This window comes from Lithobates pipiens, unplaced genomic scaffold (genome assembly GCF_037356315.1).
Source record: "Lithobates pipiens isolate NorthernLeopardFrog02 unplaced genomic scaffold, aLitPip1_a1.2 Scaffold_16, whole genome shotgun sequence".
Lineage (NCBI taxonomy): Eukaryota > Metazoa > Chordata > Amphibia > Anura > Ranidae > Lithobates > Lithobates pipiens.
This window is the reverse complement of record NW_027507748.1, coordinates 374,066,604-374,091,242: the sequence shown is the minus strand read 5'-3', so window position 1 is coordinate 374,091,242 and position 24,639 is coordinate 374,066,604. Positions and strand designations below refer to the sequence as shown.

The 24,639-nt window shown below is 41.3% G+C and overlaps 1 protein-coding gene across 2 annotated transcripts in view; it reads right to left on the bottom strand.

Annotated features, from left to right (window-relative positions):
- USP32 (ubiquitin specific peptidase 32) overlaps positions 1-24,639 on the bottom strand; it is a 306,890-nt gene that overhangs the window by 216,621 nt on the left and 65,630 nt on the right. For both annotated transcript variants that reach the window (XM_077482139.1, XM_077482141.1), the window contains exon 2: positions 5,256-5,386. In XM_077482139.1, the coding sequence (XP_077338265.1) occupies positions 5,256-5,386 (131 nt within the window). The remainder of the gene's footprint in view (positions 1-5,255; positions 5,387-24,639) is intronic.

Below are 24,639 nucleotides of genomic sequence, written 5' to 3'. Positions count from 1 at the left end.
CAGGCAATTATATAATAAACATAATCTTCATATTGTCATCTGTCAAGCGGGGGGGGGGGGGGGGGGACTAGGCAAGCATCTAAAATAATGAGGTGTGACTTAGGACTGTACGAGTGTCAGCATCCCTAGAAGTCATACCAATTCAGCATATCAAGGATATAAAAAAAAAAACAATGCAAAGAAAAAAAAAAAAAAAAAACAACACAAAAAATAGTTGCTGTAAAAGTCAGTTTTATTTGTACATAGATAAAAACAGAAAATAAAAAAAATACTGTTATAATAGTAACATTGCTGATCTCACATAGATAATACACTTATTGATCAAATTTAAATGTCTTAAGATGTCCATTCACTATGCCCAACACATTTCAAACAGACCTTAATCAGGGTAAAGCAGAATTGAATAACCCCAGAAAGCAAAAGTACTTAAACAGCCATACACAGATAAATGAATTCCAACCTGTGGATCAGGAGAATGCCCTGGGCAAGTGCGCACACAAGGACTTGAATGCATATGGCAACACAGTGATGGCGGGCACATTCAAGAGCTCTGACCAGCATCACCAGTGCGGCTGCTTTGCCCCTTATTGGGAACGGCTTGAAATGCATTGCACATACTGCATCTTCATGGACATAACTATATCTAAAGTGACGTTTAACTACTTCTTGCCTGTAGGACATACATGGACGTCCTCAGGTTGAAGTGGTTATACTGGGAGGATGCCTGCACCTACAGGAATCATCCTGGTATTGAATTTGTGAGACAACGATTCAGTTTTTAGCAGAAAAAAAAATAACACCGCTTTTCCCAGGCTCCAACCCTCCTATCGCGGAGCCCGGGAAAGATGTGACTGACAGCGATGGCTGCACAGATCAGAGAGAGGAACTGACTATGTTCCTCTTTCTCTGTTACCCTAGAAACTGGAAGTGACAAGTATGTCATCACTTCTGGTTCCGTGTCTTTGTTTACCTGGCCGTTGGTGTCTGATCGGTTGCATTGGAGGCCAGAGAAGAGATATGGGGTCTGCTGTTCATCCCTTGTGATAGCAATAAAGATAATCTAAAAATAACTAAATAAAAGTGTAAAAACAAAAAAAGTTATAAAATAAATAATAATAAAAAATGATAGTAGCACCACACTTGAGGTATTGTCGCAAATGGCAGAGTAAGAGCAATAATTCTAGTACCAGACCTCCTGTGTAACTCTAAACTGGTAAAACATAAAGGCGTTTAAAGAGTCGCCTATGCAGAATTTTAAGCATCGTAGTTTGCCGCCATTCCATGGGCAGACACAAATTTTAAAGCGTTACATGTTAGGTATCTACTTGGCGTAACGTCTTTTACATTATACAAAATATTGGGGTAAATATTGTGCTTTTTTTATTTAAAATTTATTGTGTATAGTGTATTTTTTCCCCCAAGAAAATTGCATTTTAAAAACCACTGCGCAAATACTGTGTGACATAAAAAAAAATGCAACACCCATCATTTTATTCTATATGGCCTTTGAGAAAAAAATAAAAAATATATATTATATATATATATATATATATATATATATATATATATATATATATACACATATATATACACATATATACACATACATACATACATACATACATACACACACATACACATACAGTGGTGTGAAAAAGTGTTTGCCCCCTTCCTCATTTCCTGTTCCTTTGCATGTTTGTCACACTTAAGTGTTTCGGAACATCAAACCAATTTAAAAAATAGTCAAGGACAACACAAGTAAACACAAAATGCAATTTGTAAATGAAGGTGTTTATTATTAAAGGTGAAAAAAAATCCAAACCATCATGGCCCTGTGTGAAAAAGTGATTGCCCCCTAAACCTAATAACTGGCTGGGCCACCCTTAGCAGCAACAACTGCAACCAAGCGTTTGCGATAACGTGCAATGAGGCTTTTACAGCGTCCTGGAGGAATTTTGGCCCACTCATCTTTGCAGAATTGTCCTAATTCAGTTACATTAGAGGGTTTTCGAGCATGAACGGCCTTTTTAAGGTCATACCACAACATCTCAATAGGATTCAGGTCAGGATGGCTAGGCCACTCCAAAGTCTTCATTTTGTTTTTCTTCAGCCATTCGGTGGTGGACTTGCTGGTGTGTTTAGGATCATTGTCCTGCTGCAGAACCCAAGTTCGTTTCAGCTTGAGTACACGAACAGATGGTCGGACATTCTCCTTCGGGATCTCTTGGTAGACAGCAGAATTCATAGTTCCTTTTATCACGGCAAGTCTTCCAGGTCCTGAAGCAGCAAAACAGCCCCAGACCATCACACTACCACCACCATATTTTACTGTTGGTATAATGTTCTTTTTATGAAATGCAGTGTTCCTTCTACGCCAGATATACTTGGACACACACCTTCCAAAGAGTTCCACTTTTGTCTCATCGGTCCACAGAATGTTGTCCCAAAAGTCTTGGGGATCATCAAGATGCGTTGTGGAGAAATTGAGACGAGCTTTGATGTTCTTTTTGCTCAGCAGTGGTTTTCTCCTTGGAACTCTGCCATGCAGGCCATTTTTGCCCAGTCTTTTCCTGATGGTGGAGGCATGAACACTGACCTTAACTGAGGCAAGTGAGGCCTGCAGTTCCTTGGACGTTGTTGTGGGGTCTTTTGTGACCTCTTGGATGAGTCGTCGCTGCACTCTTGGGGTAATTTTGGGCGGCCGGCCACTCCTGGGAAGGTTCACCACTGTTCCATGTCTTCGCCATTTGTGGATAATGGCTCTCACTGTGGTTCGCTGGATTCCCAAAGCTTTGGAAATGGCTTTATAACCCTTTCCAGACTGATAGATCTCAATTACTTTCTTTCTCAATTGTTCCTGAATTTCTTTGGGTCTCGGCATGATGTGTAGCTTTTAAGGATCTTCTGGTGGACCTTACTGTGTCAAGCAGCTCCTATTTAAGTGAAGCCTTGATTGTGAACAGGTGTGGCAATAATCAGGCCTGGGTGTGGCTAGAGAAATTGAACTCAGGTGTGGACAACCACAGTTATAGTATGTTTTAACAAGGGGGGCAATCACTTTTTCACACAGGGCCATGATGGTTTGGATTTTTCTTCACCTTTAATAATAAACACCTTCATTTACAAATTGCATTTTGTGTTTACTTGTGTTGTCCTTGACTATTGTTTAAATTGGTTTGATGTTCCGAAACACTTAAGTGTGACAAACATGCAAAGGAACAGGAAATGAGGAAGGGGGCAAACACTTTTTCACACCACTGTATATATACATACACACACACACACACATATATATATAAATGTGTTTGTATGTACGTATGTTTGGGGGGTTCAAAGTAATTTTCTGGCAAAAAAAAAAAAAAAAAGTATATTTTTACGTGTAGGCGCGAAGTCTCAGAATTGGCCTGGATATGAAGTGGTTAAAGTTCATAACGAAAGTGGTATCTATGAGACATGAGCAATGCTACTAATAACAACCAGTCTTTTTAGTTGATGCTTTTATCTATGTGCAAATAAAATTTTTAGCTTTTATTGAAGATATTTATGTGTTTTTTTTTTTTTATATAATGCCAACAAAATCCCAAACACCCTGTATTGATATTTCACTAGGCAATAATAGCAATAATATCAAGCAGCTTATAAAAGATATTGAAAAAAAATTAGGCTAAAAAACAAAATAACCATCCGTATTGCTAATTCTCTTCAGGCTCCCCTCGATGCGGAAGGACTTATGACAAAAATCATATTCAATGTGCTTGTGAGATAAATGAATTCAATTAAAACAATCTATAAAAACAAAGAAAGCATTTGCAAAGCTCCACAGAGAATATACCGCATGAATTTCTATTTATACGAGCAATATCTTGAATGGTTTGTAGAGAATATAGAAAAACTCCAGGGAAAAATGATCAAAATGTTTATTTTACATTGTTAGGGAAGTAAATAATTCACTGCATAACAGAATCGCCTAAGAAGCAATTAGTAAGATGATCAATTTCATTATAGGAGCGACCACCCATAGATAAGAAAACAACTATATAGCAGAACAACAAAGCACAATTTAGAACTAAACACCCACGAATATTGGACCCATGCTATAAACAGAAGTAGAATATAAAAAAGGAGATATAATAATTTAATTACTAGTTAGCTCACCAGGTGAAAATAAAAGAAAGTCTAAAAAAGAAAAAAGTGCAGCCATCAAGAATCAGTAAGCAAGGGGGAGTGTAGTAATGCAGCCTAAATGAAGAATTCACTCACCTAAGTATACTGTTTGAAGTTAACACTGGGACATGTATTCCTCCTAGAGGAGCCTGAACTATGTATACTGCCCAACAAAGCATCCAGGGACTTTATTTTTATTCAGGTATGTACACTGCCATACAGGGAATGCCAGGACATGCAACCCTACCAGTGCAGGGTTTATTACTAACCAACCCCCCCCCGCCAACTGCAGACACAGACAGGCCAGGCTGACATGTACTTACATAGTTGGACACAATTTCTATCACTGAGGTTCTCCCCCCATTCTTCATACATAACACATTGAGTGCTGCAGTATAAATGGTCCAATGGAAAACAGAGCACATCACCACTTAGCGGTAGTTCTAAAGGTCTGCAGTACGGTTTACGGAAAGCAGGGAACATCTGTCTGAGATGGGATGGGGAGGCAGTATGCTGATTGGGAAGGTGAGGGCAGTGTGCCGCAAATACAAATAATGCCTCATTCGCCTGTCCACCCGCCGTGTGGCCTGGCCCCCATGTTCACCTGCCGCATGGCCTGGTCCCAAACAGGCCCGGGGGTTAGGGACCTCTTCTTTAACACACCATTATGCACCTTGAGGGAGGTGGGTGTCAATGGTATAGAGCAGTGATGGCAAACCTTGGCACTCCAGATGTTTTGGAACTACATTTCCCATGATGCTCAACTACACTGCAGAGTGCAAGAGCATCATGGGAAATGTAGTTCCCAAACATCTGGGGTGCCAAGGTTCGCCATCACTGGTATAGAGTCTGCACATATTAAATAGCTGAGGAAGTCAAGTTTGCCCAAAACATAAGGTAATTAGGAGTTAATTAGCAATAAAAACACCTAATCCCATTTTCATAACTGCCTGCATATAGGTACTCTCTGTAGCATTATTGTATGGCTAAAAGGCAAAAAAGGTTTCCTGTTTTACAATACGTTTTCAGCAAGTAAATGAAAAGAATTCCTTTTTATCTGAAACTAGAAAACATGAGTAATGAAATCTTACCTCTGCAACTTTTGGAGGAACTCCATCTCCTAGCACTTCCCTGATGAAGCATTGCTGACTCATGTAATAAGAAGGACCTCCACACGTCCGTTTGAAAGCATCTTTCAGCCTTTTCAATTCCACATCAGTCACTGCAATTAAATGGAAAAAAGGTCAGTGCAAACTATCAGTTAAAGAAGAACTTAACTGCATCTGCAAACCATAAACAGAAGACACATTTTTTATATTTAAAGCAAACCCATCCATCCATGCTTTATTTTGTTGGGAAATCACCCCCCTAGCATTTCTAGCTGCTGCCATCTTGAGTTTACTTCCTGGAATCCATCTGTCCTTAGCTCAGATATGTAGACAGCGGGTGTTGTTAAGCTGAAGAAAAGGCCCTTCTCCCAATGAAACAAAAAAAGAAGAAAAAAAAATGCCCATGAAGACTCCTAGGATGTAGGACATCATTTTGGACTAGGCTAGAAACCAGGACGCAACCAAAGAAATGTGGAAAAACTATTAAAACACATAAATATATTATACCTTCCTATCTACTTACTAATGCTAGCAGCATAAGTATTACAAATAAATAGTTAATGATGACCAAGAGAGTTTATTCCACTATTACTATTTAAAAAAATCTGTAATAGAAGCATATAGGTAGAAAATACATGGCGAGATGGAAATAAGCACAACATTGTCTACAAAATATTACTGTTCTTCCCTCTCACCAATACAGGAGTAGCGACAGCAGCAGGGAAGAGTAGAGAGCCCAAAAGGAGGTGTGGGCTGTGCTCTCTCCCCAATGTCTGTATACAGGAGTTAAAGCGGTTGTATAGCTACTTTAATTTTTATCTGCAGGTAAGCCTATAATAAGGCTTACCTGTAGGTAAAATGAATATCTCCTAAACCTGTAAGGCTTCTGCTGACCCTAGCTTTGGGATAGATGAAATCTTGTAGCAGCCGGGAAGCTTGGAGACCACTGCACTATACATTACCTGCTGCTGCAGGTCTTCCACACTTCTGGGCATTTGAATATCTACTTCTCCCAACACGCACAGCGGTTTCCCCCAGCGATTTGTACCTCATTATAGAGCGTATGGTTTGTGCGAGGAATTGCTGCATGCGACATGGGGAGCAGCTATTCAACCCATCCTACTAGTCACATATGTGCATACAGCATATAAAAACAAGCAAAACAGTGGTGGTTAAAGAAATTGGCTGTCAGAGAAATTAGTATAGTTCCTTTTCTTTTAAAGGGGTTGGTCCATTTCTGCAAATGATCCTGTGATGAAAGGATCACTTTAGACACAGCGCAGGTATTGACAAAATGTATTTTTTTTTTTTTTTTACTTTAATTGATCGTCTTGGCAGATGGAGCTATACAAGTCTGTGACTGCACACTGCGGAAGCGTAGCCAGAGAGAAGAGAATTACGGCTTAAGGTTGTTAATAAAGTCAATACTCAGCACAGACCACAGTTGTCTTCATAAAGTAAATAAGTAGCCAGAGTGAGGTGAAGAGTTAAAAGCATTACAACCCTTGCCACCTGCATCTTCCACCTACATAAGATGGGCACTGAGAGTGTCGTTTCATGGTGTCATTTGTCACTCAGTTCAAGCAGCCTGTAGTAGAGTAAATCTTTACGTTCCTTTGTTAGCAATTTCGGTTTGTGTTCAAGCATGCAGCATGGCACTGCACAGGTTAATTAATGATCTCTGACAGTAGCACAATAACTGACATTTCCCATGAAGAAACTATATATCCCACAATCCCTGGGTCTCTCAGTCTAGCTCCGCAGGTGCAGCAATTAGATCGGACCATGATTGCAAATAAACGTATAGCTTACTATGCCGCCGGAAGATTCTAGGTACAGATTTTATTACATGAGCCACGTTTGTGATGCCACACCAAGCAGGTGGCAAAGCATGCACTGGACATGGACACTGTGCCCCATAACAGGGAGTTGCTTTGTCCCTTATAGTAAACAATGGGAACAAAATAATTGATCAGCCATGACACTACATCGGCAACATGTAAGCCCATCATTACAAGTCAAACACAGGGAATATAGCTACAATACTACCTAGTTAAAACAACAAAAACATTTCAAAGTGTACAATACCTTTGAGTTAAAAATAACTCAGGATGGCCTTACCGTTAGTGGCTATTCTTACAAATCTAAATGTAATGAATATGTTACCCCACCATTTCATATTCCTGATATGTGCCTGCTGTACCATGTACTTGTGTTAAAAAGTGTCCTGTTTTTCCCTTTGTATCGCTTCCTTTGTGTGAAATCCCTGGCGTTCCTGCAAGTCCCTTTGCTTTCCTATTAAAAACTGACCACACTAAGCAAAAGAGCAGGTCCGTTTTCTGGCTATGTCGAGAACTCAGCCTACTCTATTCCACTGATCAGGCTAGAGCAGACATTCCCTCCTCATATACAATGCAGGACTGCTGGTCCTGCATTGTATCCAACAATCTGAGAAAGCCTGCAACCAGCAAAGCAGAGCAGGGGAATTTCCCAAAAAGCCTGTTGAATCAAGATATAAAATATATAGCTCATTTCTCTACACCTAGGCCAGTGATGGCGAACCTTGGCACCTCCGATGTTTTGGAACTTCATTTCCCATGATGCTTATGCACTCTACAGTGTAGTTCAGCATCATGGGAAATGTCGTTCCAAAGCATCTGGGGTGCCAAGGTTTGCCATCACTGCTCTAGGTTAAAACAAGCATTTAACGCTTGCTGCTGCCCAGATATAACCCAAAAATACCACTGAGAATTGGCACAAATTCAAAAAAAAAAAAAAAATAATGTACACTTGAAAACCACAGTGGACTTCATACAAGACTCAAAATCTCAGAATAAAGATTTTTTTTTTTTTTTTTTTTTTTTTTTAAGGGAAAAGAGACACCTTACAGAGCAAGCACACAAAATTATTAAAATATACTTCAGAGTAAGATAGATATGAGCTTGGCACATACCAATTTTAATGAACAAATCAGATCTCTAGGCATTCTTTAAAGTCAGTGTTAAAAGAAATAAGAACCTACATTGCCTAATACCTTAATTAATATGGTGCGCTTGTCCATGACCAAAATATTACACTAGAAAGACATATCATATGTAAGAACAAACCAAACAGCTCTGCATACAGCTTCACCAATGACTAAGGCAAGATTAAAATGGCTTTTTTTTTAAATGATAAAAAATTACATTTGGAAAAAATAAATTACCCAGAAGCCACTGAAAGAAAATATCAAAAAAGATCTGCTACTAAGGCTACTTTCACATTGGGGTGTTGCAGGCGCTGGCAGTAAAGTGCTGTTTTACAGTCTTTTTAGCGGTGCTATTTGGCCACTAGCGGGGCAGTTTTAACCCCCGCTAGCAGCCCAAAAAGGGTTAAACCACACGCAAAGCGCTGCTTCAGGCAGGTTTGCAGTGCTGCCCCACTGTTTTCTATGGGAAGGGGTGCTTTAGGAGTGCTAAATACACCGCTCCTACAGCACTCCAAAGATGTGGCTTGCAGGACTTTTTTGACCATCCTGCAAGTGCTCCGCTCTAATGTGAAAGCCCCCAGGGCTTTCACACTGGAGAGAAAGCCGTGGCTGTTTCAGGGCGCTTTGCAGGCGCTATTTTTAGCGCTGTAGCGCCTGCAAAGCTCCCCCGTGTGAAAGGGGCCTAAATGCTGATTGCCAAGAGACCACAAAATCCTGTCGAACCTTTACCTTACTACATCAAATGCCAAAGAGCTGCAGTTTAGTGGAAGAACATGCATGCTAAGGCTTGATGAACTGTGCAAGTTTTATTGGACATATGCCACTACTCTAATAGGTACAATATGATGAAGGCTTTGCTGAGATTAAAAGGCCCTCATTGACTACAGTAAACCTCACAAGATAAATCAGCAAATGTTCAATAACCCAACAACCAGGTTATCTATACCAGTGCATTTCAACAGACGGTGGCGTTGTACGCTGTAGGTATCTGTCAAAGCTTCCTCTCAAGCCATACAACTTGTGTCCTCCACCTTGTTGCTGTGGCTGATCGCTTCACCTGGTCTTCTTCTAGACTCAATGTCTTGATTGGCTGGCATGGGATACGCATCCAACATATGCCAAGATTGTAAATGGAGCTGTGCATGTGCAACATAGTATATAATCCTTAGGAAACTATCTAGCAGACAGAGGCGCAGCTTTTACGGCTGAGAAAAGCACACAGTTACTTCTGCAATAAAATAATACCCGCTAGCATTTTTTATACACCAGTTCTGCTTTTAACGCAAAGGAAAAACAGAAGGAAGGAAGAGAACTCTGATATCACAAGACTGCACTAAAGACAGCTTTGTATAAAAGCCGTGTGTAGTAGAGTTTTGTTTTTCCTTTACATCAGGTAGTCACGTAATATTCAGGTATCTCAAGGGAAGAAGGAAGAGATGATGCTCATGGGTCTTCCTATACAGTGACTTGTGTTTAGTTTGTTGTCCAGAATGAAGACAGACAATATCATAGACAGACTATTTCCTGCTACAAACCAACAATTCTGCAAAGTGCTGCATTACTCTATAAAACTACATTAAAAAAATAAAATAAAAAAGGTAGATAGATACTTCTGCACAATTATGTATCCATTTTGCTTGCAAATGTTTTTTTATAGTGACTAGTGATTACCAAATATCAATATGTTTGTAATCGTATTTTTAAATAGCATTTTACTGCTGCAGCCCATAGTGACATCCCTTGGTCCTCTGTGTAAATCTACTGTAGATAAACACATTACAAGAAGTCAAATGTGCTTAACCACTCCATAGTTAGTCCCCCAAAAGGCCTACAGAAAAAAACTGTGCAAGGATAAATTAAATTAATCACAAAATAGGATTCCAATAAAAGCAACATTCTATTTACAGGAGAGTGCTCTCCAAGGCAATGAATTCAAGAACTAGAAGGCTTCATGCACACAACGCTTTTACAACCGTTCCTGAACGATTTAACTTGGCAGATAGTAACCTGCGTTTAAAAACGTCAGTTTTGCCGCGTTTACGTTTAGAAATAGCCAACAATGAAAAACATCTGTAAACAAAATGCGATTTACCGCGTTTAGCCACGTTTATAAGCGTTTGGCGCTTGAAATGCCTCTAAACTCGGCGTCTGAACCATTTTTTTTGCATTTAAAAAAAGGCCTCTAAACTCAACTGCCTAGAAATGACTATAAACGACCCTGTGTACATGTACTGATAAGATAACACAGAGGAGAGTTCAGGAGCAGTTGACAAAAATGCCCAACTGATCCTAAACATTCGTTTAGCAGCAGCAGTGTATATGAGGCCTTAATAAATGTGTAAGCAGCAAGCAGCTTTATCTAAATGAGTTTCACAGAATAAAAGACATCACATTCAGCAGCAGGAAAAGCAAAGCCTCTATTTATGGAAGCAACACACATTCTGTAGGTGGTCATAAAACAGCTAATAGGAAGAAACTAAAAAAGGAGTATGCGAGAGACACTCTTTATAAACAGAAACAAAAAAAGTCAGACTGACAAGAATAAAGTAAAAAAGTAACAGTACAGCGCAAATAAATAATGAAATATGAATACAAAAAGTCCATAAAATGAAGAATAGATGAATAATAGATGCAGTAATCAAGAAGAATCCGCTTGTGCAGTGTATCTTCAATTAATATAACAAGTGACGATGTGATCCCTTCACCATTGAACAAGTCCAACTTGTTCAATGGTGAAGGGATCACATCGTCACTTGTTATATTGATTGAAGATACACTGCACAAGCGGATTCTTCTTGATTACTGCATCTATTATTCATCTATTCTTCATTTTATGGACTTTTTGTATTAATATTTCATTATTTATTTGCGCTGTACTGTTACTTTTTTACTTTGTAATGTGGGATTTGGTATTTTGACCTATAGTATTCTAGCTGCATTTTTTCACTTTTTCACTTATTTTATTGTGTTTAGCGCTGGTTGATTTTTAATTTTTTGTATTTTTTAGACTGACAAGAATACCATTCAAATGGAGAGGAATTTAGAGCACCAAAACATCTAAAATTCTGGTACATGAATACTAAAAATCACTCCATATGTGGAATAATTACTGTATGTGGACTTCAGTCTACAATTCATTCCACAGATTTTCAATGGGGTTTAGGGCTGGCCTCTGACTAGACCATGCAAGGTCATCTTTATTCTCCTTCAACCACTATGTGGTCATTTTTTCTGTATGCTTTGAGTCATTGCCATGATGGAAAGTAAATCTTCTTTCCATTGACAACTTTCTGGCAGAGGGCAGCAGATTTTCCTCAAGAATTTGAGGATATTTTGCCCCATCCATTCGGTCTTCTATCTTGACAAGTGCTCCAGTCCCTCCTGCAGAGAAACACCCCCATAACAGAATATTAACACCTCCATGCTTTACCGTAGGAATGGTGTTATTTGGATGGTGAGCTGTATTGGATTTCCTCCAGACATATCGTTAGGCGTGGAGGCCAAATAATTCCATTTAAGTCTCATCTAACCATAACACCTTTTTTTATGTGGCCTCAGAATCTTCAAGGTGCATTTTGGCAAAGCTCAGTCGTGACCGCATGTGGCCTTATTTTGAAGAGTGTCTTTTTTTCTAGCAATTCTCCCAACACAAGCCACATTTTTGGAGAAGATGTGATATTGTTGTCATGTGCACACAATGACCACTCTCTGTCAAAAATTCCTGCCACGGCTTCAGAGTTGTTGTAGGCCTCTTGGTAGCCTCTCTGACCAGTTTTCTCCTGGCTCTTTCATCCAATTTGGAGAAACGTCCTGACCCAGGAAGGGTCTGTCTTATACCAAATATCTTCCACTTCTTAATAATAGACTTCACTTAGCTCCTAGGGATTGATAAAGCCTTTGACATTTTTCTGTATCAATCTCCTGACTTGTGCCAGTCCACAACTGTATCCTGGAAATCTTTTGACAATGCATTACCACCCATAGTCGATTGCTTCAGTTGCACTACAATGGACTGAAATTCTCTAGGAAAGCTCTTTTCATTCTGAACTACCTTATTTATCGCCGTATAACACGCACCCCAAGTTTAGGAGGGAATTTTAAGGCTGAAAGCCGCTCAGAGCCCAAAAATCGCTCAGAAATCACGGAGGATCAGCGTATAACACGCACCCGTGATTTTCCCACGATTTTAAGGGGAAAAAAGTGTGTGTTATACGCCGATAAATACGGTAATCAAAATGACCACGGCTGATCATAGTTGAAAGTCAAATGGCTTTTTTTTGTTATTGAGACGGTGATAAGCTACACCTGATAGAGTTCACAAGTCATTTTTAGGAGGGGATGATCCTTTTTCATACTCAGTAATTCTGTGTTGTTGTTTTTTTGGTTTTGTTTTCTGACATGTTGGTTTTATATATTTCACATGGATGTTATAAGCTGCACTGAGTAAACACAGCTGGATAAAACATAAAACAGTCTTCATTTCGGGCTGCAAAGCAAAAAAATAAAAATTGATTACTTTACTTTCTATACCCACTGTATATTGCACCATCTTCAACCAATGCAAGTATGCATGCCATAACTGTGGGATCCCAGTGGAAGCTAGAAATCACTGTGGTAGTCCTTGTTACTACAGTGATTGCCACTGTCTTCCAGATCCCATGCCAAGCGGCTGCCCTGCTGCATAGCAAACATTGAGGGGTGGTCACTTGTTTGGCGCCATCGTCCTTCACAGAATGCCTTGCCTTTTTCTCAATAACTGCAGGATTTGTTTAATCTCTGTATTACCTGAGACCAGTCACTTCACTAGGTATATAAGGGTTTACAACCACTTTAACTTGGTACATATATGTACGTATTGAGATTACCCTTCTGTAGTTTATTGCAACTCACTGATGGATTCCGCAGGCCTTATCTACAGTGCCTTATTGTCCCGAACGAAGAAAGAATATTAGACAGACTATTTCCTGCTACAAACCAACAATTCTGCAAAGTACTGCTTTACTCTATAAAAATACATGAAAAAAAAATAAAAATAAAAGGCAGATAGATACTTCTGCACAATTCTGCCTTAGCATATCTACAGTGCCTTGAAAAAGTATTCATACCCTTTGAAATTTTCCACATTTTGTCATGTTACAACCAAAAGCGTAAATGTATTTTATTGGGATTTTATAGGATAGACCAACACAACGTGGCACATAGTTGTGAAGTGGAAGAAAAATTATAAAAAGGTTTTCTACATTTTTAACAAATAAATATGTTCAAATTATGGCGACCCAAGTTCAAGTTAGTTCTTGAAGCATCTGTATAAAACAATTGCGTCTATAAAATTATAAATAAAGTACTCCCTTAATTGTACATTCTCATCTCAAGTAAAGTAAAAAAATAAAAATAAAAGTGCAACTATACTTAAAAAAATATAATTATTTTAATCTCAGGAAAATGGTTTTATCTATCTGTATATAATAACTTTCAAACTGGTTCATAATAAAGGTTTTATTTGAAGCTTCAATTTACTGATCCTTTTATTTTTTTTTAGAATTGTTAGTATCATGACAAAATCAAAGGAAAATAATAATGGTAATTATTTTAAGTATGCTCTTCGCCAGCAATGCAAGGGAAAAAAATTAAATAAATAATTTTAGAAAGTTCCCTTTAATACACACAATTCACACACATATAGGCTTAGTCAGTAGGACGCGGAGCAGCGTGCAGGGACTTCCAACGCAAAGCAGTGATCAGAATCAAACCTCTCAGGGATTTTGGGTCAGTAAACCAAAGACCTACTGGCTGTTAAAGCAGTATCAAACCCAAAACCACAAATGTATTATATTGCAGCTTACCAATCATTAGATGTGGTGGTTGCATTTGTTTGTTTTTTTCCTCCCTGTTCTCATTTGGCAATTTGGCCAGTAACACACCTCCTGTATTAGTAAGGCACAACTCTGAAGGAATGAACACAGGAGGAACAGCAGGCAGCAGCATGGTCAGTCTAGGGGGGAGGGGGAGTGTAAAATGTATTATCAGATTTAGAACTGCTAACAAACTGAGGCCAAACGCTAGATCGCACTTTAGAATCAGTTACAGCAAATCGTTTTTTTCCTTTTGGGATAAAGGATTTGAATGAAATAAATAAATGCTGATCATCCCTCCTAGTGTTAGCCCTTGTACACACGGTCGGAGAATCCATCGGAATGTGTCCTATCGGACCGTGTTGTCGGATAATCCGACTGTGTGTGGTATGCATCGGACTGATTCCGTCGGACCAAGTTTTACAACATGTTGGAAATATTTTCCGACCAACTGGTCCGATCGGACATACTCTGATCATGTGTAGAGAATTTTGATCGGACAAAGTGCCACGCATGCTCAGATCAAATTCCTACACCAAAGCTATTGGCCACTAGCGTGAACGTAGTCCCGTCGTAACGAAATAACGTCATCATATTCTGAACGATCGGATTGTCCGACAACTTGATCCGACCGTGTGTATGCAACAGTTTGGGACACAATCCGTCGGAACAAAATCCAACGGATTTGGTTGGCAGGATGTCCGACCGTGTGTACAGGGGCTTAAAGGGCTTGTCTCATCCGTGTAAATGGATGCATTCTCCTAAAGAGTTTGTGCTGTGAACAGACTTGCTGGCTGGATTACCAGGTGAAAATAGAAGGCAAGCCTAAAAAAGAAAACAAATGCACTCATCACATCTAAGAATTGGTAAGCTGCAATATAAAATGTAAAATTTAAAACTAGATCTACTTATCTGTACACTATTCCCCTTTTCAAAACTTTTACTTTACTGAGCTCCAGGAAAACAGCTAAATACACAGATAAAATATATATACAAGATCGGTTTTAATTGTATTTTTGTCCATCTAGGCCCACAGAATTACACAGCTATGTAAAACAGCACAGCCCTGTCTGACAAGGCAGGTGACCTGTTTTTTTTCTGCTGTACTTGGCTGACTGATTTCAACAGACAGCAGCAGGAGCCAAGGAATATTTTTTTCAATTTCTTCAATTTTTATTACATTTTTTTTCTCTTTTTTTTTATAAACATGATTAGCAAGCATTTTACTGAATGAAACATATTCTTCATATTCTTCTATGTTTTGTTGTGATTAGCTGTGATAGGTCAAAGCTAATCACACGGTACAGATGGGCTGTGATTGGCCTTGTCTGTACCATGTGATTATATTGACCAATCACAGCCAGCAACACAATGGATGGCATGAAAGAAAGCCACCCATTGTTTACAACTGTCATGTGACCTGCTGTGATTGATTACAGTGGTCACATGGTACCGGCAGCAAGCCGGTACACTGATCAGTCATCGGCTGTGTCCGGTGTACAAAGGCAGTGACAGATGGTGCTGCTGTGTGTTATGAGAGGGCGTCATACGATGTCCATTCAGAATGGTAAAGCCACCATCCGGACCTCATTTTGCTTAAGGCCAGATAGGTAGGTGTTGAGCTTTGACAAAAAAAAACTGGAAGCATTGCTTCAGCAGATATGGCACTCTATTTTTGGTAAGTCAACCCCAAAGTATTTACTGGGGATGGGCTCAGGCGTGTTCAGTTCCTAGTCCCGACCCACCTGTGCAATCCCGCCAGGAAGCCATCACTGCACACTGCCAATCATAAGCAGCTGCAGGCCAGGAAATACCTCACTGCCTATGATTGGCAGTGTGCAGTGATGGCTTCCTGGAGGGATTTCTCAGGTGGGTTAGGACTAGAATCCAAACATGCCTGAGCCCATCCCTAGTATTTACACACAGGCTGCTACGAAGACATGGGAACAGGAGAGATGTCCTCAAGTTAATGCAGGGAAAGGTTTTTATGGGGAGTACAAAAAAAAAAAAAATACTATTTTAGCTTTCATTTATTAGAGGACACAACTCTGTTTTAAATCATCACCTACTAGGATGTCCCAAAACAGTGCAATGACAGGGCAGGTGGAATAACCATCCTAGATGAAAAATTACACTGCCCATTAAAAACTGCAGCCTGCAAAACCTTATGCCCAAAATTGGCATTGGATGTTGGCCACATTCACCTTGTAAAACTTGGTGAACGAATGTACAAACCACCAAGTGGCTGCCTTACAAACCTGAGGAATTGGTGCTCAATGGCGGAAAGCTCAGGATGTACTAAAGTTTCATAGAACATGCTGTAACCCAGCCTTTTTCAACCAGGGTGCCCAGGCACCCTGTGGTGCCTTGAGGTTTCTTCAGCAGTGCCTCAGCAAAATTCCTAAATATTGCCCATAAATTGTATACAAGGCGGCCGATAAAGCCTGCCTTTTAGTTACACAAAGCCACAGATTTTTATTGTGCACCATTACCACCTTCTAGCTACCGACCTGCTAACGGCCAATGACATCAGTTAAAGTGGTTGTAAACCCTTACAAACCACTTTGACCTACAGGTAAGCCTAGATTAACCACTTGCCGACCGCCGCACGCCGATGTACGTCGGCAGAATGGCACGGGCAGGCATAAGCACATACATGTACGTGATTTGCCTCCCGCGGGTCGGGGGCCCGATCGGGCCCCCGCCCGGTGCCTGCGGCGGTCGGTTTTCGTTCGGGAGCGATCCCGGACGAGGGGACGGCCATTCATTCATGGCCACCCCCTCGCGATCGCTCCCGACGAATGAAAATCCCCCGTGACATCACTTCCTCTCCTGTAATGTAAACACAGGAGAGGAAGTGATGTATTCTCTCCTCGTGTCGGTCTTTTTCGTTCCGGCACCGAGGAGAGAGGATCGGTGAGTTGCACCTAACACTACACTAACAGTAGAACACGCCAGGCACACTTTTCACCCCCCTGATCACCCCCCAATCACCCCCCAATCACCCCTGCCCCCCCCAGTCACAGTGACACCAAGTGCATTTTTTTTTTTTTTTTTTTTTTTTTTTTTTGCATTGGTGTCATTTGTGACTGTAATAACTGTTAGGGCAGTTAGGGCTAGCCCCCTTTAGCTCTAGGGTGCCCCCCTAACCCCCCCAATAAAGGTTTAACCCCGTGATCACCCCCCGTCGCCAGTGTCACTAATAAGCGATTTTTTTCTGATCGCTGTATTAGTGTCACAGGTGACGCTAGATAGGCAGGTAAGTATTTGGGTTCGCCGCAGCTTTTTATAGCGTCAGGGACCCCCATATACTACCGCATAGCCCCCTGATTGCCCCCCAGTTAACCCTTTCACCAGTGATCACCATATAACTGTTACAGGTGACGCTGGTTGGTTAGTTATATTTTTTTGTTTCAGGGCACCCGCCATTTATTACCTAATAAAGGTTTAACCCCCTGATCACCCGGCGGGTGATATAAGTTTTTTAGGGTCAGATAAGGCCTGCGTCGCCCCAGCGTCAGGTTAGTGCCAGTACCGCTAACACCCACGCGCAAAGCATACACCTCCCTTAGTAATATAGTATCTGATCAGATATATATTAGCGTTGCCAGCATTTTAGGTTTCCCAAAACGCATTGTTAGCGGGATCAGCCCAGATACCCGCTAGCACCTGCGTTTAGCCCCTCCGCCAAGCCCAGCCCAGCCCACCCAAGTGCAGTATCGATCGATCACTGTCACTTACAAAACACAACACACATAACTGCAGCGTTCGCAGAGTCAGGCTTGATCCCTGCGATCGCTAACAGTTTTTTTTGTAGCGTTTTGAAACAGTCGCTGACAGGCTAGGTGCTTTTTTACCTGTGAGTCTCACTAGTGTACCCCTAAATTTAGAGCCCAAAATGGCAAAGCGAAGGTACACTAGTGATGAGGCCTACACGTTTCTGAGCATGACAGATAGTGAAGAGGACGTCACTCATCTGTCAGATTCAGGCTCAGAATACGATCCTGTAGAGGACAGCGGCTCCATGACAGATAGCTCTGACGACGGAGATGAGGCTGCTGTTAAGAACAGGTGTGCCCAATCCCGTATGTATTCTGTTGTTGAGGTGCAGGAACCGCAGGTCACTCGTATGGAGCAGAGACGTACTAGAGCCGCTCAACCTTCTGGTGAACTGGCAAGCACCAGCGGCCTAGTACACCCTGGACCTACATCCAGCACTGCAGTAACACGTGGTGACGTGGCGAGTCCCATAAGTGCAGTTCAAGCTGGCGAGGTGGCAAGCACAAGTAGTGTCCCGCTGCCACCAAGAAGAAGACAAAGACAGGCCCGTCGTACCCATAGTGCCCTTCCTGCAGAATTCGCCAATCCTATTTGGGTGCCCACCACTTCTGCAGAACCCGTACTTCCCCCATTCACTGGCCAACCTGGCATTAACGTGGAAACAGTTGATTTTACGACACTTGACTTTTACTCACTGTTTTTCACCGAAGATCTCTTTAGATCTATTGTGGACCAAACCAATTTGTACGCTGCTCAACACATCGCCACTATTCCCCAGTCCGCCCTTGCCAGACAATGGAAACCAGTTACGGTTTCCGAATTTAAAATCTTTCTGGGCCTCTCCCTCAACATGGGCATAACCAAAAAGAGTGAGTTGCGGTCATATTGGTCCATTGACCCAATTCACCATATGCGCGTGTTCTCTGCTTCCATGTCCAGGGCACGATACGAGATGATTTTGCGGTTCATGCACTTCAGCGACAATGAACTCTGTCGTCCTCGTGGAGACCCTGAGTATGATCGGCTCTACAAAATTCGGCCCCTCATAAACCACTTCAACCAACGTTTTGCAGCCTTGTTTACTCCCGATCAAGTTGTCTGCGTTGATGAGTCCCTGATTAAATTTTCTGGTCGCTTGTCCTTCAAACAATACGTCCCCAACAAGCGTTCCAGATACGGGGTCAAGATGTATAAGCTCTGTGACAGGGCCACAGGCTATACACGTAGTTTCATGGTTTATGAGGGTAAAGATAGTCACGTAGAGCCGGAGAACTGCCCTGATTACATAGGAAGCGCTGGCAAGATAGTGTGGGACTTGGTGTCACCCTTATTCGGAAAGGGGTACCACTTGTACGTGGACAATTATTACACAAGCGTGCCACTCTTTAGTCACTTGTTTGATCAGCAGATTGGAGCATGTGGCACCGTGCGACCTAATCGCCGGGGCTTTCCCCAGCGGCTTGTAGAGTCCCGTCTTAGGCTGGGGGAGAGAGCCTGCTTGCGCAGTAATAATTTGCTCGCTATGAAGTGGAGGGATAATAAGAATGTTTTCGTTCTTACCTCCCTTCATGCAGACACGACGGTCCAAATTTCTACGGCGACTGGTGTTGTGGAGAAACCCCTCTGTGTCCACAAATATAACCTTAACATGGGAGGGGTGGACCTCAATGACCAGTTGTTGGCGCCGTATCTAGTTGCCCGTAAGTCCAGACGCTGGTACAAAAAAGTGTCTGTTTATTTATTCCAATTGGCTATACTGAATGCTTATGTACTACACAAAGCTTCAGGACGGACTGGATCCTTCCTCAAATTCCAGGAGGATATCGTCAGAGCCCTTCTGTATCCAGGCGGTGCTCCACCTCACCTTCCCCTACCAGATGCAGTAAGCCGGCTGCATGAGAGGCATTATTCTTATGTCCTCCCGAGTACCCCTACCCAACGAGCCCCCCAAAAAAGATGTTGTGTCTGTAGCAAGCGCGGATTTAGGCGTGACACCCGTTCTTATTGTCCCCGCTGTCCTGGCAATCCTGGTCTTTGTCAGGGTGAGTGTTTTGAACGCTACCATGAACTAGTTGAGTATTAGCGCAGGGTACAGCATTGCACAAGCTAGGCACACGTTCACAGGGTCTCCCAAGATGCCATCACATTTTGAGAGACCCAAACCGCTGGAACCGTTACAACAGAAAAAGTGTTAAAGTTACAAAAAAAAGTGTTAAAAAAAAAAAAAAAAAAAAAAGTAAAAAAACCAAAAAAACCAAAAAAAATATAAAATAAAAAAACCAAAAATAGTTGTCGTTTTATTGTTCTCTCTCGCTCTCTATTCTCTCTCTATTGTTCTGCTCCTTTGTACTGTATTCTATTCTGCAATGTTTTATTGTTAACCATTTTTTGTTTTCAGGTACGCCATTCAGCTGTAGCGTGGATTTATTTATCTTGACAGCAACAGCGTTTGCTCCCACGATATGTAAAGCCACGACTCCAGCGCTGTCGGAGGTGATTTCACCACCACAGTTAAAAAAGAGCATATATGCCGAAGCATGGGGGCATAAGGGGTGGAGGATCGATTTTGCTCCTAATGCCGCGTACATACAGTCAAAATTCCGACGGAGGGCTTGCCCGTGGAAAAGTTTGAATGTATGTACGCGGCATAACTTTTTTGCGGGAGGATGCCCCCATGCTTCGGCATATATATATTTTAGGCACAGATTGTGTTAAATGTGTTATTTTTTGCGATTTTTTTTGTATTTGCTTTGCAGGTATGGTAAGTCCTACTGTTATACTGTAATGTTACTTTGTTTTATTGTTAACCATCATTTGCTTAGCAGGTACGCCATTCTGCTGCAGAGCGGATTTATTTATCTTGACAGCAACAGCGTTTGCTCCCACGATACATAAAGCCGCGACTCCAGCACTGTCGGGGGTGATTTCACCACCACAGTTAAAAAAGAGCATATATGCCGAAGCATGGGGGCATACGGGGTGGAGGAACGATCTGCTCCTACCTTTTGCGGGAGGATGCCCCCATGCTTCGGCATATATAAATGGTGCATGTATGCCCACCATTAGAAAGTGGGTGGATGAAGGGTGGTATCTAATGGTGGGCATGCCCACCGATCAATATTTTTTTTTCGTTCAGCCCACAGGCTGCATGAAAAAAAAAATACAATATATGCCCAACCAGTTCCAGCAACATACTGGTATGTTGCGGGACTTTGAGTGCTTATACCAGAATGATGCCTGCAGGTTTAGGTATCATCTTGGTATCATTCTTTTCAGCCAGCGGTCGGCTTTTATGTAAAAGCAATCCTAGTGGCTAATTAGCCTCTAGACTACTTTTACAAGCAGTGGGAGGGAATGTCCCCCCCCCCGCACCATCTTCCATGGTTTTCTCAGGCTCTCCTGTCCCAACAGGGAACCTGAGAATGCAGCCGGTGGTTCCGCCAGCTGACCATAGAGCTGATCAGAGACCAGAATGGCTCCAATCATCTCTATGGCCTAAGACACCGGAAGCTACGAGCATTTCATGACTTAGATTTTGCGGGATGTAAACAGCGCCATTGGGAAATTGGGAAAGCATTTTATCACACCGATCTTGGTGTGGTCAGATGCTTTGAGGACAGAGGAGAGATCTAGGGTCTGATAGACCCTAATTTTTTTAAAAAAGAGTACCTGTCACTACCTATTGCAATCATAGGGGATATTTATATTCCCTGAGATAACAATAAAAATCATAAAAAAATATATATAAATGAAAGGAACAGTTTAAAAAAAAAATAAAAAAGCAAAATAAATAATAAAAAAAAAAAAAAAAAAAAAAACCACCCCTGTCCCCCCCTGCTAAGGTGCAACGCGGAACACAAGCGTTGGTCTGGTGGCATATGTAAACAGCAATTGCACCATGCATGTGAGGTATCACCGCGAAGGTCAGATCGAGGGTACTAATTTTAGCAGTAGACCTCCTCCGTAAATCTAAAGTGGTCACCTGTAAAGGCATTTAAAGGCTTTTAAAAATGTACGTAGTTTGTCGCCGCTGCACGTTTCTGCGCAATTTTAAAGCATGTCGTGTTTGGTATCCATGTACTCGGCCTAAGATCATATTTTTTATTTCATCAAACATTTGGGCAATATAGTGATTTTTAGTGCATTAAAATAAAAAAAAGTGTGTTTTTTCCCCAAAAAATGCGTTTGAAAAATCGCCGCGCAAATACCGTGTGAAAAAAAAATATGAAACACCCACCATTTTAATCGGTAGGGCTTTTGCTTTAAAAAAACACTACATGTTTGGGGGTTCAAAGTAATTTTCTTGCAAAAAAAAATATTTTTTCATGTAAACAAAAAGTGTCAGAAAGGGCTTTTTCTTCAAGTGGTTAGTAGAGTGGGTGATGTGTGACATAAGCTTCTAAATGTTGTGCATAAAATGCCAGGACAGTTCAAAACCCCCCCAAATGACCCCATTTTAGAAAGTAGACACCCCAAGCTATTTGCTGAGAGGCAGGTCGAGTCCATGGAATATTTTATATTTTGACAAAAGTTGTGGAAAAAATACATTATTATTATTTTTTTTTTTTTTTTTGCACAAAGTTGTCATTAAATGATATATTGCTCAAACATGCCATGGTTATATGTAAAATTACACCCCAAAATACATTCTGTTGCTTCTCCTGAGTACGGGGATACCACAAGTGTGAGACCTTTTGGGAGCCTAACCGCGTACGGTACCCCAAAATCCAAGCACCACCTTCAGGATTTCTAAGGGTGTAAATTTTAGATTTCATTCCTCACTGCCTATCACAGTTTCGGAGGCCATGGAATGCCCAGATAGCACAAAATCCCCCCAAGTGACCCCATTTTGGAAAGGAGACACCCCAAGCTATTTGCCGAGAGGTATGGTTAGTATTTTGCAGACCTTCATTTTTGTCACAAAGTTTTGAAAATTGAAAAAAAGAAAAAAAATATACATTATTTTTTTTTTTCTTCATTTTCAAAAACAAATGAGAGCTGCAAAATACTCACCATGCCTCTCGGCAAATAGCTTGGGGTGTCTACTTTCCAAAATGGGGTCATTTTGGGGGGTTTTGTGCTATTTTGGCATTTTATGGCCTTCAAAAAACTGTGATAGGTAGTGAGGTGTAAAATCCAAAATTTACACCCTTAGAAATCCTGAAGGCGGTTCTTGGTTTTCGGGGCCCCGTACGCGACTAGGCTCCCAAAAAGTCCCACACATGTGGTATCCCCGTACTCAGGAGAAGCAGCAGAATTTATTTTGGGGTGTCATTTCACATATGTCCCTGGCATGTGTGAGCAATATATCATTTAGTGACAACTTTGTGAAAAAAAAATAAAAGTTTGTAATTTTCCCGCAACTTGTGGCAAAATATAAAATATTCCATGGACTCAACATGCCTCTCAGCAAATAGCTTGGGGTGTCTACTTTCTAAAATGGGGTCATTTGTGGGGGTTTTGTGCCATCTTGGCATTTTATGGCCTTCAAAACTGTAATAGGTAGTGAGGCATGAAATCAAAGATTTACGCCCTTAGAAAGCCTGAAGGCGGTTCTTGGCTTTCGGGGCCCCGTACGCACCTAGGCTCCCAAAAAATCCCACACATGTGGTATCCCCGTACTCAGGAGAAGCAGCAGAATTTATTTTGGGGTGTCATTTTACATATGCCCATGGCATGCATGAGCAATATATCATTTAGTGACAACTTTGTGAAAAAAAAAATAAAAAAAAAAAAGTTTGTAAATTTCCCGCAACTTGCGGCAAAATATAAAATATTCCATGGACTCAACATGCCTCTCAGCAAATAGCTTGGGGTGTCTACTTTCTAAAATGGGGTCATTTGTGGGTGTTTTGTGCCATCTTGGCATTTTATGGCCTTCAAAACTGTAATAGGTAGTGAGGCGTGAAATCAAAGATTTACGCCCTTAGAAAGCCTGAAGGCGGTTCTTGGCTTTTGGGGCCCCGTACGCAGCTAGGCTCCCAAAAAGTCCCACATATGTGGTATCCCCGTACTCAGGAGAAGCAGCAGAATTTATTTTGGGGTGTCATTTCACATATGCCCATGGCATGCGTGAGCAATATATCATTTAGTGACAACTTTGTGAAAAAAAAAAAAAAAAAAAAAAAGTTTGTAATTTTCCCGCAACTTGCGGCAAAATATAAAATATTCCATGGACTCAACATGCCTCTCAGCAAATAGCTTGGGGTGTCTACTTTCTAAAATGGGGTCATTTGTGGGGGTTTTGTGCCATCTTGGCATTTTATGGCCTTCAAAACTGTAATAGGTAGTGAGGCGTGAAATTAAAAATTTACGGCCTTAGAAAGCCTGAAGGCGGTGCTTGGTTTTCGGGGCCCCGTACGCGGCTAGGCTCCCAAAAAATCCCACACATGTGGTATCCCCGTACTCAGGAGAAGCAGCAGAATTTATTTTGGGGTGTAATTTCACATATGCCCATAGCATGTGTAAGCAATATATCATTTAGTGACAACTTTGTGAAAAATTTATAAAGTTTGTCATTTTCCCGCAACTTGTGGCAAAATATTCCATGGACTCAACATGCCTCTCAGCAAATAGCTTGGGGTGTCTACTTTCTAAAATGGGGTCATTTGTGGGGGTTTTGTGCCATCTTGGCATTTTATGGCCTTCAAAACTGTGATAGGTAGTGAGGAGTAAAATGACATATGTATGCCCTTAGAAATCCTGAAGGCGGTGCTTGGCTTTCGGGGCCCCGTACGCGGCTAGGCTTCCAAAAAGTCGACCACAT